The 13,510-nt window shown below is 40.6% G+C and overlaps 1 protein-coding gene across 5 annotated transcripts in view; it reads left to right on the top strand.

Moving 5' to 3' along the window:
- The window catches only part of CPLX1 (complexin 1), a 107,204-nt gene extending 93,933 nt beyond the window's left edge, over positions 1–13,271 (top strand). For 4 of the 5 annotated variants that reach the window (XM_054054139.1, XM_054054138.1, XM_054054137.1 and 1 more), the window contains one exon: positions 9,079–13,271. In XM_054054139.1, coding sequence (XP_053910114.1) covers positions 9,079–9,276 — 198 coding nt within the window. In that variant the 3' untranslated portion in view covers positions 9,277–13,271. Of the gene's footprint in view, positions 1–6,296; positions 8,759–9,078 lie in introns of those variants that run through there. The other variant, XM_054054140.1, reaches the window with a different exon arrangement.
- The last annotated feature ends 239 nt before the right edge of the window (positions 13,272–13,510 follow it).

Here is a 13,510-nt window from a genome sequence, read left to right as displayed (position 1 = left end):
TACAGTAGAGAACATAAATTTAGCTGGAGCATACTTTCAGTCATGTACAATGACAACCCTTCCAGAATGCTTTCTAAGTTCCTTCCTGATCTTCTATGATGAGCTCTGTTACCTGCTACTCCTACATATTCAAGAGCACTTCTTAGTGGACTACAAAATGCCATAGACAACATAAAGTTCATGATAGCAAGGCTGACATGTTCACATAGAAATGAAAGTCTATACTAGAAACAAAGCTGGCACTCAAACTGTTTTTTTAAAAATCTGCTCTTAGTGGTGTCCCAGAGATTAACAAAGAGATCAGATACAGAGAGCTCACAGAGAGCTCACTCTACTGAGTGCTGAACTTGAAATGAATTAGCTGTTTAAGGTTCAGCCTCTGAATTTCAGCTGGCTTAAACCTCCAGTCTGCCAAAGTGCTTGTGATCATAAAGGCAATGAAATGATGAACTCTAGCAAGCACAAACCTAGCAAAGCAGGATGATAATAATTTCTAAGTCTCACAGACAGTCAATCCTGTCCCCTGGAGAGAAGAAACAGTATTTCTTTTGGCAGTTATCTGCTGCCTCCTCATCCTGCAGTGAGCCAGTTCTGTGGAGCACTTGTGTTAGATTCTCATAGAAACACAAGCCCAGACCAACACTAAGTGGAATAGACCTTTTAAAATATGAGGAAATAATGCAAAAAATAAAACAAAATTAAAGAAAAAAGAAGAAGGAAACAAAAAGGAGCTTTTCACATATGTTAAACAGAGGCTGTGAGAAAAAAATAGCTATATCTAATCTAAATTACTGTAGTATTGTGGAACAATTAATTTTATCAGCCTTATAGTAAAAGGAAGGCTTTCATTTGGCAAAGGAAAAATTTGCAGGAGGCAGGAATAAGGAGCAACAGCTTATACTACATGTTCTGATCTTGCAAAGTGCCCACATAAGCACATACATATATATATAGATATAGATATAGATATAGATAGATATAGATATAGATATAGATATAGATATAGATATAGATATAGATATAGATATAGATATAGATATAGATATAGATATAGATATAGATAGATATAGATATAGATATAGATATAGATATAGATATAGATATAGATATAGATATAGATATAGATATATACATATAAATCACAGAATCACAGAATCACAAGGTTGGAAAGGACCCATTGGATCATCGAGTCCAACCATTCCTAACACTCCCTAAACCATGTCCCTAAGCACTTCATCCACCCGTTCCTTAAACACCTCCAGGGAAGGCGACTCGACCACCTCCCTGGGCAGCCTGTTCCAGTACCCAATGACTCTTACTGTGAAGAATTTTTTTTCTGATATCCAACCTGAACCTCCCCTGACGGAGCTTCAGGCCATTCCCTCTTGTCCTGTCCCCTGTCACTTGGGAGAAGAGGCCAGCTCCCTCCTCTCCACAACCTCCTTTCAGGTACTTGTAGAGAGTAATAAGGTCTCCCCTCAGCCTCCTCTTCTCCAGGCTAAACAACCCCAGCTCTCTCAGCCGCTCCTCGTAAGACTTGTTCTCCAGCCCCCTCACCAGTTTTGTTATATACCAGTTTTGTACATATCTCCTGCGGATTTATTTATGCTGTTAGATACATAGCCATAACAGAAATTCTACTAAACTTGCACAAGTGACTGCATTTCTGCATTTCAGTGTGCCAGCCATTGGCTTCTGGGAAGTCTTTCTTGTAAAAAACTAAATGCTGGCATTGGAAACACAAGAAACTATATGCCACTTGGGCTAGGAGTACACATGCTCTGCATTGCTGCAAAATGCCTCTGTTCTCATGGAAACACAAGAACTGTTATGTGCTTTTCAGTGGGTTAAAAGCTGGCTGAATGGCTGAGCTGAGAGAGTTGTTGTGAACAAAGTTAAATACAGTTGGCAGCCAGTGACAGATATTCCCCAGAGCTCAGTGTTTGGGCCAGTCTCTAATAAGTCATAATTAATACGTTAATCTAATAATTAATAATTATCTGGGTGATGGGACTGAGTGCTTCGTTAGTAAGCTTGCAGATGACACCGATTTGGGTGGGACTGTCAATCTCCTTGAGGGTAGGAAGGCTCTGCAGAGAGATCTGGATCTCTCTGGATCGATGGGCTGAGGACAGTTGTATGAGGTTTAACAAAGGCAAATGCCAGCCTCTGAACTTTGGTCACAGCAAGCTCATGCAATGCTACAGGCTTGGGGAAGAGTAGTTGGAAAGCTGCATGGTGGAAGAGGACCTGGGGCTGCTGGTTAACATCTGGCTGAATATGAGCCAGCAGTGTGCCCAGGTGGCCAAGAAGGCCAACAACATCTTGGATTGTATCAGAAGCTGTGTGGCCAGCAGAAGTAGGGAAGTGATCGTCCCCCTGTACTAAGTGCTGGTGAGGCCACACCTCAAATAATGTGTTCAGTTTTGGGCCCCTCACTACAAGAAAGCTGGAGCATGCCCAGAGGAGGGCAACAAAGCTAGCGAAGGCTCTGGAGCACAAATCTTATGAGGAATGGCTGAGCAAGCTGGGGTTGTTTAGGCTGGAGAAAAGGAGACTGAGGGGACACCTTCTTGGTCTCTACAACTACTTGAAAGGACATTGTGGTGAGCTAGGTGCCAGTTTCTTCTACCAAATGACTAGCTTTAGGATGAGGGAAAATGGCCTGAAGTTACGTCAGGGAAGTTTAGATCAGAAATTAGGAAAAAATTCTTTACTAAAAGAGTGGTGAGGCATTGGAACAGGCTGTCCAGGGAAGTGTTTGAGTCCCCAGCCCTGGAGGCGTTTGAAAAGTGTGTTGACGTGGCATTTCAGGACATGGTTTAGAAGGCATGGTGGTGTTGGGCTGATAGTTGGACTTGGTGATCTTAGACATGTTTTGCAACCTTGATGATTCTCTGACTCTCTGAAACTTCCTTGCAGCTCAACCTTATCCTGATCATCATGGAGTGAAACTAAATTTTCACTGTAACATGTAAGCAATTAAACTGTAATTGTTAGTATAGAATATGTAACTTTTCTTTCTTCTTATCCTGTCTCAGCTGCTTTTAAGGATTGAAATGACCCAGGTTTTCATAAATAAAGCCAAAAGTTGAGTTCTGCGGGAGACATTTTCCAAAGGTTGTAAGAGGTTTAGTAGTACAGTATGTATAGTATTTATCTTGGGCCCTGTGGTCATGAGTCAGTGTGGGGATTTCAGTCAACCTCCAGATACCTAGAAATCAATATTTTGGAGCCTCTGATGCTATTTTTGTCTTCTTCATGAGTCAGATATTTTCCGCTTACTCTGGAGACTTCTCTGATTACAAGGTGGAAGTCTTCACTATTCAGCAATAATTTAATTACCTTCACTCCTGAAACTTTCTAAACATCATTCCCTCCCAGCAACACTGACCATTTTGCAGTAAGGCATTGTTTTAATAGGAATGCTGTGTGCACAAGAGGAAGTAAATTAACATATTTGCAAACACAGAGAAAAGGGAAACATGGTTTCTGCTAAGTATTCTGAAAAAAGCATCACATATGATTCCCGTGCCTGCTTTTTCTTGCTTCCCAATGAGGTCTAAATTAGTTCACAAACTGTAGTTCACACCACCTGAATGTAGAAATGGAAAGAAGCATTTTGACTGTGACAACCTATCATAGCCTAGGCGGTTGAGCATTGAGAAGAATGGCCAGTTTGCTTCAGCGTAGGATCAGCATCCATAGTGGATGAAGCCAAAACATGTTTCTCATCAATCTCTTTCAACCATATTTGTCAGGTCCCAGCTCCATGGAGACAAATGGAAAGATTCCTCTTGTCTTTGTTTGCAGCAAATTCATTGTGTTCTCTAGGACCAGGAACCAGGTGCAGCTCTGGTTTTCACTTGCAGTTATGTAAACACCAAGTATTGGAGAGATGTAAAGTCGCTTGCATCTCTTGTGATAAAGCAGCAAGTCTTGTTGAGTACAGATCAGATCTGTGCAGGGGAGCCGTGCTTTATCTTCCACTATCTCCATTGTGAGGCAGCACAAAAGCGACTTTCAAGTCTATGGATCTAGGCAGCACTACTCTTGAATGCTGGGGCAATGGGTATTCCCATAGGAGTGTGTTGCAGTCCTGCAGCTAATGGAAAACAGGTATGTAATTCTCAGGCAGCGATATTGCCATGGAGGAGAAGGAAGTGACTGTCAAACTCCCCCAGTGTCACCAGAAGAAGATGTTGATGGGATGCATGTAAAGATAATTAAAATCCACATCTGCATCTTATCTGTGCATATGATGAAAGCTGAAAACCACAGGCCTCTGTGTACCTGTCATGGGAGCCCACTGAGAGAAAGAGGGGATAAGGTTGAAACACATATAGGAAGACCTGAACCAAGATAGATCATGCTGCGGTTTTGACAGAGCTGACAGCCTGAGCTGGAAGAGAGGAGCAAGGCACATGCAGGTACAAGGAATTTGTGAGGATATGGCCTTGGATGAGGTAAAGGGCTCAAAGGACAGAAACTATCTCTGTCGTACATGCAAATATCCTGCATACAAATACGCAGGAAAGAAGGCTGAAAAACTCCGATGTCCTCTAATGAGGGGGTGTGGGAAAGTCTGCTCCAGGGGAGAAGAGGCATGAAGCAGAAACTGCTTATGTATCTGTAGCTCTGCCTTGGCATCATAAGTGCCCCCTTCCAGAAGTTTTATTGCCCTCATTTCTATCTGTCTGGCACCTCTCTCCTGATTTGTGCTCCTATTTGGCTCACGCACAATTGAACAAAGTAATTTAGAACTGCATTTTCCAGAAAAAGGCAAATTTTTCTTTTCCATTATTAATCAGCTCTCTTGCACTAGCACAGTAGTGGTGTCTTGGTCAGCAGAGCTGTGCAATAGCCTATGGTGACAAGAACACTCATACACAGAGACACACCCCTGCAGGGAGTGGCAGGGACTGAGGCACCCAGAACACTCTAAATCACCATTCATTCTCTACCACAGATGGAAAGTTGTACGGTTCCCTGTGTGGCAGGCTGTGTTCTTTACTACTCCTCTTAAAGAACAGAGATCATCTAGGGTCAGCATGGCTGAGCTGCCTGAGGCCATCTGGGTAATTCTACCACTGTGTGGCAGATCATAGACTTATATGGATAAATTGAGGGGCAAAGATAGTCCTGCTTTCAAATGTGTTTAAAAGACTTCCTCAGAAGTTTTCCAGAGACTAATCCTCTCCATCTCTCCGTGGCAACTCCTTGAACATCAAGCCAGAGATAAATGAACAGATCAGAAAGACAAGTGGACCAGCAAAAACAAACAAACAAAAAGAGCCAGGGTGCACGCACAAATAAAATAAAGATCCCTAATTTGCAGTGGAAGAAAAGCCATTGCATATTGCTGGGACAGATCTACATCAAAGCAAGCTCTGTGTGCTGAGAAGAGAGTACTCAAGTGTTCTGGGTTTCAGTAGTCTCATAGGAAATCCCTTCTCTCATTCTGCAACATCCCCAACATAGGGTATTGGAGGGGATAGCTGTAAGGGAAGAAAAATATGCTGTTTCTATTGCCGCAGAAACACACAGTAGCAGTCTCACAACAGGAAGATCTGAAAGTACTACAGTAGCATCAGTAAAAACAGAAGTCTGGACCATACTCCATCACAATGGCAGATACTTTGCTAAAACTCTGATGGAAAACTGCTTTGTCTTCACCTGAAACTTAAAGCCAAAGATACGCTTAGCAGCTTGTTCAGTCACAGAAAGAAATAGTGTAGAAAGGCCTCGGGCTTGTATAAATAAAATATACATGAAGTCTTTTTCTGTACTCTCACAGCTGTGGAGCTGAAGGTCAGTGCTAAATCCTATCTATTGCTCTCAATTTATGTCAGTCCTACATATAGATCTGGCAGAAGATTCTGTGAGGTAATGATGGGAGGATATTAATTGGGCTAATATTCTCTTCGGTAATGGAAGAGAAAAGAATTACTTAGCACACAAACAAAATGAAAACCACAAGGACAGATGAAAGATAAATCTTTTTGCAGTAGCTGTATTTTTTCAGTTTTCCACATTTTTTTTACTTTTAAAGAGGCATTTCAGAAAGAATCAGGTTAGACATGAGGAGAAATATTTTAATTGTAAAGGGTAGTTAGCTTCCAGGGCAAGTGAGAGCTCTTCACTAGCTAAAATCTGTCATAAAAAGGCTGGTACAGGTCAATTTGACCCTTGAAGTGGATGGGTGGGCAAATTGCACTCTTGGTGACTGCTCTAACCATATGCTTTCAAGTCTGACAGATATTTTTTTCTTTTTTTTTTTACTGTGTTGTCAACAGAAGTGTGAATAAAATTTAACAGGCCTGGATGTTTGTTCTGCAAATTCATGAGCTAGATGATCAACTTCCCATGAGCTGATACTTGTTTTGAGATGGAGGATTTGAAACCATGCAGGGGTCCTGTGTGTTACTATGATTTGGTTGTCTCCGCTACTACTCTTCTTCTCTAGCTGGCAAAGGAAGATAAAGACTGTAGATAAATTACAGTGGGAATCACCTAGAGACTGTGACTTACCTGTGACTTAAGGCGGAGAGTGAGTATCAGCCATATGTACAGACTGCTCACAGCCTAACAGTGATGAGGTCTGACATAAAAATCCCAAGACTAACTCTGTAGCTCAGGAACCAAGGGTGGGAGAGGAGAGACAAAGAGATGGTTGTAGCACATCCTCTAAACCTGTCACAGTGAGGCAAGGCTCAACTCAATTGCTTCGCTCAGTATGAGTGGATGTGTTTTCAGATATAGATGTTTTCTTACCTTTGGCTGGAAAATGTCGGTGTGCTAGAGTCAAGAGCATGTTAACATAAAGTTTCTTGTGAAACTGAAGAAATTAATGATGGACACTTTTCGATTATTGACTGAGGCTTATGGTGAAGAGATCCCAAGGGTCAGTTCAGTGCTCAAAGGAACCCATTTGTTACTGGTAGAAGATGTGAGAAGAAAAAAGGAAAGAGGTCTTCAATAGCATTTCAGAATATGATCTGCAGAATATGATCTGCTTTGAATGTTGACAGCATTGTATCAACTCTGAAGCGAACTATTTTGAAGGTGATTGTAGTTGATTTTCTTGATTTATTAAATAAAGACTTACAGGCACAATCTCTGGGGTTTTTTTTTTTTCCTCTCTTTTGATGTTGGATCTCATATGTCATTCCCCCTGCAGTGATTGCTGGTCCTGTGTTGGATCTTATTTGTGGTGTTCAGCCCTGTAACTGCAAGTTGATCCAATACTTCCTTTGCCTCAGAAGTGGATGGAGACAACATTTGTTTTGAACATCTCTCCAACAAAATCTGGTGTGACTGGCATGAACTGGGTATAAAAATCATAAACCAAGGGTCCTTAATGAATATTTTGGCTTGGAATGATTGATTTAGAATACTACAGGGGATTTGAAGTTACTGGTTTCAGTGTTGCAGGCTGTCATCCAAAATCTTAATGATGGTGGAGAAGGGAAGCAAAAATATTGCCTTTGCTTAGAATTGTCTAGAAGTTTCACGTCAAGCCCTCAACTTTCAAGCTTTGAAATAAAAAAGTCATGACAGCAGCAAGGCATGTTTTTCTTTACTGGTGAACAATTTGGTCTGTTCTTAATAAAAAACATGAAAAGAGAAAAATCATAAAAAGATCATCTACTCCATGTCTAATTCAGCAGTACCATACTATTGACAGTAGAGAACACTGAGTACTTTGTACCGTCAGTTCTTTGGTATTTCTGAAATCATATCTAATTTTCTTTTCAAGCTTATTCATGCAAAATGTTTTGCTGGCCTTTGCATGGGTTTGTTATTTACTTTATGGTTTTCATATACTGAGAGCAGTTGTAATTCCATTTGGTACTTTAATTAAAATTTATGCTTAAATAAAAGAATAGTTTTTACGGAGCAATTATTTTGAAGCTAATAGCTGCTACAGCAGACCTGAATGCCTTTCCTCTTCCTCACAGAGGTCAAATGCCTGTCTAATGCCTGTAGCTGAAATTAAACGATTGCAAGTAATAAAGACATTAGCTTGAAGATATCCTTGTTACTGTATGACATTTCAGTTGATTTTTTTTTAATCATGTATCAAATATAAGCTCCAAAATTTCTGTGCTTATGGAAATAACAGCAAAACTTGACTATTACTGAAATGTATGAAGGCTGAGGATTAATGAGGGTTAGTGGTACAAAAATTGGTTTCCTTGGACATGCTTTCTAACTAGCAGTTGGAAAGAAAGTTCTAGTCACTGTGGAAGCTGAACTACTAGAGCACTTCTCTCATTAGCGCTCAAGCATACCTTTGCTCCCCTATTAAATCTAGCATTTTGAATGCAAAATCATAAGATGAGATTCTTGAAACTAATTAAAGATCTTAGTGGTGTGCCTTTAATTCTCAATGAGAGTTGTAAGTTTTAGGTATCCATTTTACTTGCAGGCTTGAGGATGTTTCTCTTCAGCCAGCGTGAGTCAGTTTTACCCCTAGAAGTGCAGAGTTCAGTATGCAAATACAGAGTTTCTCATGAAAGTTCAAAGAGGTATTTATGTTGCATTTACACCAGGAGAACAGGGGTGAAGTTATCTAGCCTAGTTAGGCTATCTCCTTCATGAGAATATGTAGAAGTATGTAATTTTCACTGCAGTCTGCCTGTCTGTCCTGTCCTGTTTGCTTTTCTTTTGTTGATAATTATTTTTTTCCTGAAGATTTGCCACATCCATAAACCTTTACTATAAATTACTGCAGATGGAATTTCAAAATAGAAAAGCAGAGTACAACCCCAAAACTTCATTAACACAGAGCTTGCAAGGCCCACAGCTGTATAGTCTCAAATTCTCTCTTGTTCTTGGTTCTGAATTATCTGAGCATGTGACCACCTGACCATCTTGTGAGAACTGACCATCCACTGGGCTGTATTTAGGGTGGAGTTGTTTGGTTTGGTAATTTGGGCATCTCTGTAAAAAAGCAAAAGCAGAACATTAACAGGTTGTTCATATTGCAGAACATGAAGCACCAGGTATGGTGGCTGGCTTCATCAGTCATCCTGTTCAGTGGGTGACTGACAATATGTTCTCTTTCCCCTGCAGTATGGGATAAAGAAGAAGGAAGAAAAGGAAGCAGAGGCCCAGGCCGCGCTGGAAGCTAATGCTGAAGGGAGTCTGACGCGCCCAAAGAAGGCTATCCCTCCTGGCTGTGGGGATGAAGATGAGGAGGAAGAGGAGAGCATTTTAGACACAGTCATCAAATACCTACCAGGGCCGCTGCAGGACATGTTCAAGAAGTAAAAGCTGCAGACTGTTAAAAGGGCATAAACACTACAGCAAAGGATTTCTCTTTTGCCCAATGGGGATTTACAATCTTGCCATCCATCACGCATCCCTGTCCACCCCTGCCTTCTACTGCTCACTAGGAGTCCCTCTGCTTCCTATTCCCTTCTGACTGCTTCTTTCCCTTCCCTCCACCCTAAGACTCATCTATTCTTTTTTTGTACATAGACACATCCAGTAGATGCCTCTGAATGGATGTAAAGATCAAAAAGCTGCAGACTACATAACTTTTCTTACAAGCCATAGTATATGTTAAATAATGCAACTGTATGTTAAGCATGGAAAAGGAGCAACCTCACGTGCATTTCCATCCATAACAGGAAGGAGTGTTCACTATGTATGAACAGTGGACTCTTTAATTTTCTTTAATAATCTTTTTATTATTAATATTATTAATAATTGACTCACATTTCCCATTCGTTGTTGAGCACATCTGCCTTTGGAAAGGATATCTCAGTTTTCCTATAGAAGTAGAGCTTTTCTATTTTTATTTCATCACTGACGTTAATAGATATTTGAAAGATAAACCATGCATGACTTGCACATCTGACATCACTTAGAACTGTGTTAGAAGTGAGTCATCTGCCCTCAGATGATGGTAGAAGTTAAATGGCTCAGAATCTAAGCAAGAGTCATGTTACTTTGGGAATTAGCCATACACTTAACTTGAAAGATTAGATTTGGCCATACAGAGAGCTAAAACCATGGGAGAGTGCATGGTGTTCTGGTAGAGACCTCCCCAACCCCTTTGAAGCCAATGACCAAGTTCATAGGCTGGTTTGATAAATTAACCTTACTCTTTCTGCCCAGTTCCATATCAACTGTCCCATTCCTAGCAGTGCTTGAATGACGGACATTTGGTTTCCCGTATGTTATTGCAACTCTGTCCTCCCTACCCTTTCCTGCAGTATGTTGGGGAGTATGGTGGCCTGAATGTTAGCCATGGCCCTGGAGATCGAGAAATCCTGAATATGCTTGAAATCTATCATGCTAAACTACTGTGTTGCCTTTGCAAGGTTACTTATTTTTCTGCTCCACCCAGTTTCTCCAACTGTAAAATGTAAGCTTCAATCTCTGTCTACTATAAAGGCATAGAGTGAGGATGCTGCTTCAGTGCTGTGCAGGAACTAATTAATACTGTAATAGTGTGTGGCATCATTTGATGCTGGCAGGGTTGGAGGAAATCTCTCTCACCATTATCTTTGTTGCCTTTCCAGACACAGATACTTACCAATACAGCACAGAGCTATTGACTAACTGCATAAGATAAGCTAAATTCTGCTAGAGTTGTTGACTTGCTAGTACATAAGCAGACTCGCATACGAAGACTTATTTTGAACACCGACCTTGATGATCAGGTATATGGCTTTTCACCTGAAGAGCTGATCCTTCATTATGTACCTAAATTAAGCGTTTTAGTTCAATGGAACTTATTTGATGCACATGTTTAGTAGAACTGATTTTTGGCAAATATCTCACATCTCCCAGTCAAAACCAGGTGATAAAGACTGCAAATTGTTTCAGGCTGGATCTACTAATAAGACATTGTCATTCCAGTACAAGCTGCTCACAGCTTCCTAGAGGAAAGAAAAGTTAAGTTTCACTCTTTGGGGTAATGTCAGTGTTGTTTTCCCTAACTTTCACTAAAGCAAGATGAGCATCTCCCCCACTAATACTTTAATGACCCAGAGCAGTGTTGAGGAATGTATCATTTTCAAGGGAGAGTGTCCTACTCACCCCATGTAAATTCAGCAACCAGTAATTTGAGCCTATTTAAGTAAAGCTAGAAGAACTAAATACTCTCCTTCTGTCACAAATACCGCAGCTGGTTTTGATGCTTTGCCACAAGCAGACCTAATTCCAACACTTCTGAAAGCTAAAGAGTGGCCGCTCACTCTTTGCTTCAGACAGTCATTGGCAGTGAAATCTTTTAGCCCAGATCATACTGACATATTGATATCAATACTTTTGAAATGCTTACTAAGCTCTGTGACCTGCATCCTCTAATACCTAAGTAGAACCAGCAGAAATGTGTCCCTGCTAAAATTAATGCATCCATTCATATTTTCCCCTAGCCTTGTGCTGGAGAACTCTCCATATAAAGAAATAAATAAAGAGGATGAGTTCATTCCACTTTGCTTTGACCTTCCTCTGTCACTTGCTTGTTTACCTTTCCCTAGCCCCCATTGTGGACTCACTTCTTCATCCAGCCAAATAATGTTCCTGGCATAGAATCAGAATTCTCTGCCTGGTGGTCTTCTTGCAGAATGATACTGTCAATTGTTTATTTGTTCATTTTCACAGTCTCCCTGACAGCTTGATGTGCAATGTGTGCACACATATGAGTGGGAGATGAGGAAAAGGATGGAGAAGGAAGAAGGAAATAGTGTCTGGTATTATTTTTTCTAACTGTGTTTCAGCATCATAAATGACTGGTCTAAGTCAGCGTCTTGTGTGGCAGGTAGTGCTATCCTTTGGCTCAGAGCATAAAAGTACTCCTTTTGTGAGCAGGGTTCTTGAGCTGTGTGTACATTTGGATCCAAACCCTGAAGAGAACTCTGTGCTGAGTTTATTAGGCTTCATGCCAGGCTCACACAGTAGGAGGGAGAGATTTTATTAAAAAAAGGTTTATGGAATCTTTTTCACGTGGGAGCTTCCCAGCCCAGCCACATCAATGCTTCTGTTCCTCAGCTTTCCACACCCACAGTAGTCCTTCCTCCCTGGACAGCAGAGAATTCAGCCAGGTGTGAAGTTCCCGTTCTAGTTTTCCTTTTCTTTCAGTAGAGAGACATGACAAGTCTACCACAGGTACTGGACAGGTTTTGCTTGGCTTTTGCCTCATGTAACTTTTGGCACCTTGAGTGAGTTATGGACCTCTCAAGTTGTGCCACTGTCCCCAAAGTGCCTAAGCCATGCTGAACAGACTTGAGAGCAGGCACTCTCCACTCCCTTCTGCTCATCCATTTCCCTTCCCACTCTGAACTGGCAACGTGTGACACAGACACATTAGCTCATGTAAGGATGTGAGAAGCACTTCCCCCCTCAGCAATCAAGCAGGTGTTAAAGCACTTAAACAAGACCAAAGAGAAGCATGGTTCATTGTTTGGATTCTGAACATCTCTTTGTCTTTCCATGTCATTGGTTTATTTGTGTTACCAGTCTGTTCAATCTCAGGTAAAAGAGGTCTTTTACTTTTTTTAATTAGTTTTTATCATCACAGAAATGTTGGTGGCTAGACACTGTAGCCATTTTTCTTTACAGCTCCAAGACCTTAATAGTAAAGAAAAAGTCAAAGGGCCTCCACATTTGGAGGTAAATGATTTAGTTTGCCATTGACCTTGTGAACTCACATTTATCTTTAGAGAAAGCCATATGAAATCAGACTGCAATATTAATTATGAATGCTATGCTTGTGTTTCAAATAAATAAAACAAAATATAAGATTATGTGCTAAATCACTTTGGAGTTTCTCTATGTTTCTAGTACCATATGTTTGCTTAGGTCCCTTCCAGACTCTCTCCTTTGTCCAGAAAGACCATACCAATGTGGCTGAATACATCATTTTGGCAAGTTTACTGTGCTAGAATAAACGTTGTTAGAAATTAGCTGTTGTGACCTCAGTGTGGTGTCTTATGTATCTGAAAGTTGTCTGTATCTATTCTGAATATGTTATCAAGGTAACTGTTTCTTCAATTGCTGAGTTAGTAAAATGTTTCAGTACTGTCAAATGAAAAAAATTGCTTGTTTTTTCTCTCTCACACACACAAAGCAAAATTCAACTTAGCCATGCACTTTCTTTCAGATGCATGCAGTAATCTCCAAGCAGCTAGAAGGCTACTTAAAGCAGAGACTTTGTGAATGTGAATTTAATTTGTTATTTGCCTGCTACTTTTTCCTGCATGATGTTCTTTTAAAATGGAATCACAGCCAATAAAAAAAAGTTATTTCAGGCATTTTTTTTGCAGTGCTTTCCTGTGAAACATAGGCTCCTAACTATGGTTTAGTGAGGGTTTATTTGGATCTTAGAGTCAAAAAGGTAAAAAGCTGTTTTACAATGAAATCAAATAGATCTCTGGGTTCAGAATTTGTGAAATATACAAAACTGTTCAGGTGGCAAGTTGCACAGGGCTAAGCCTTGTTTTACTTGCTCAGGGACAAATCAGTAGTTGTTGTGTTCAGCATAAAGCATTGT

Source organism: Cuculus canorus, chromosome Z, assembly GCF_017976375.1.
Source record: "Cuculus canorus isolate bCucCan1 chromosome Z, bCucCan1.pri, whole genome shotgun sequence".
Lineage (NCBI taxonomy): Eukaryota > Metazoa > Chordata > Aves > Cuculiformes > Cuculidae > Cuculus > Cuculus canorus.
The sequence above is the reverse complement of the archived record's forward strand: the minus strand, read 5'-3'. Positions and strand labels throughout refer to the sequence as shown.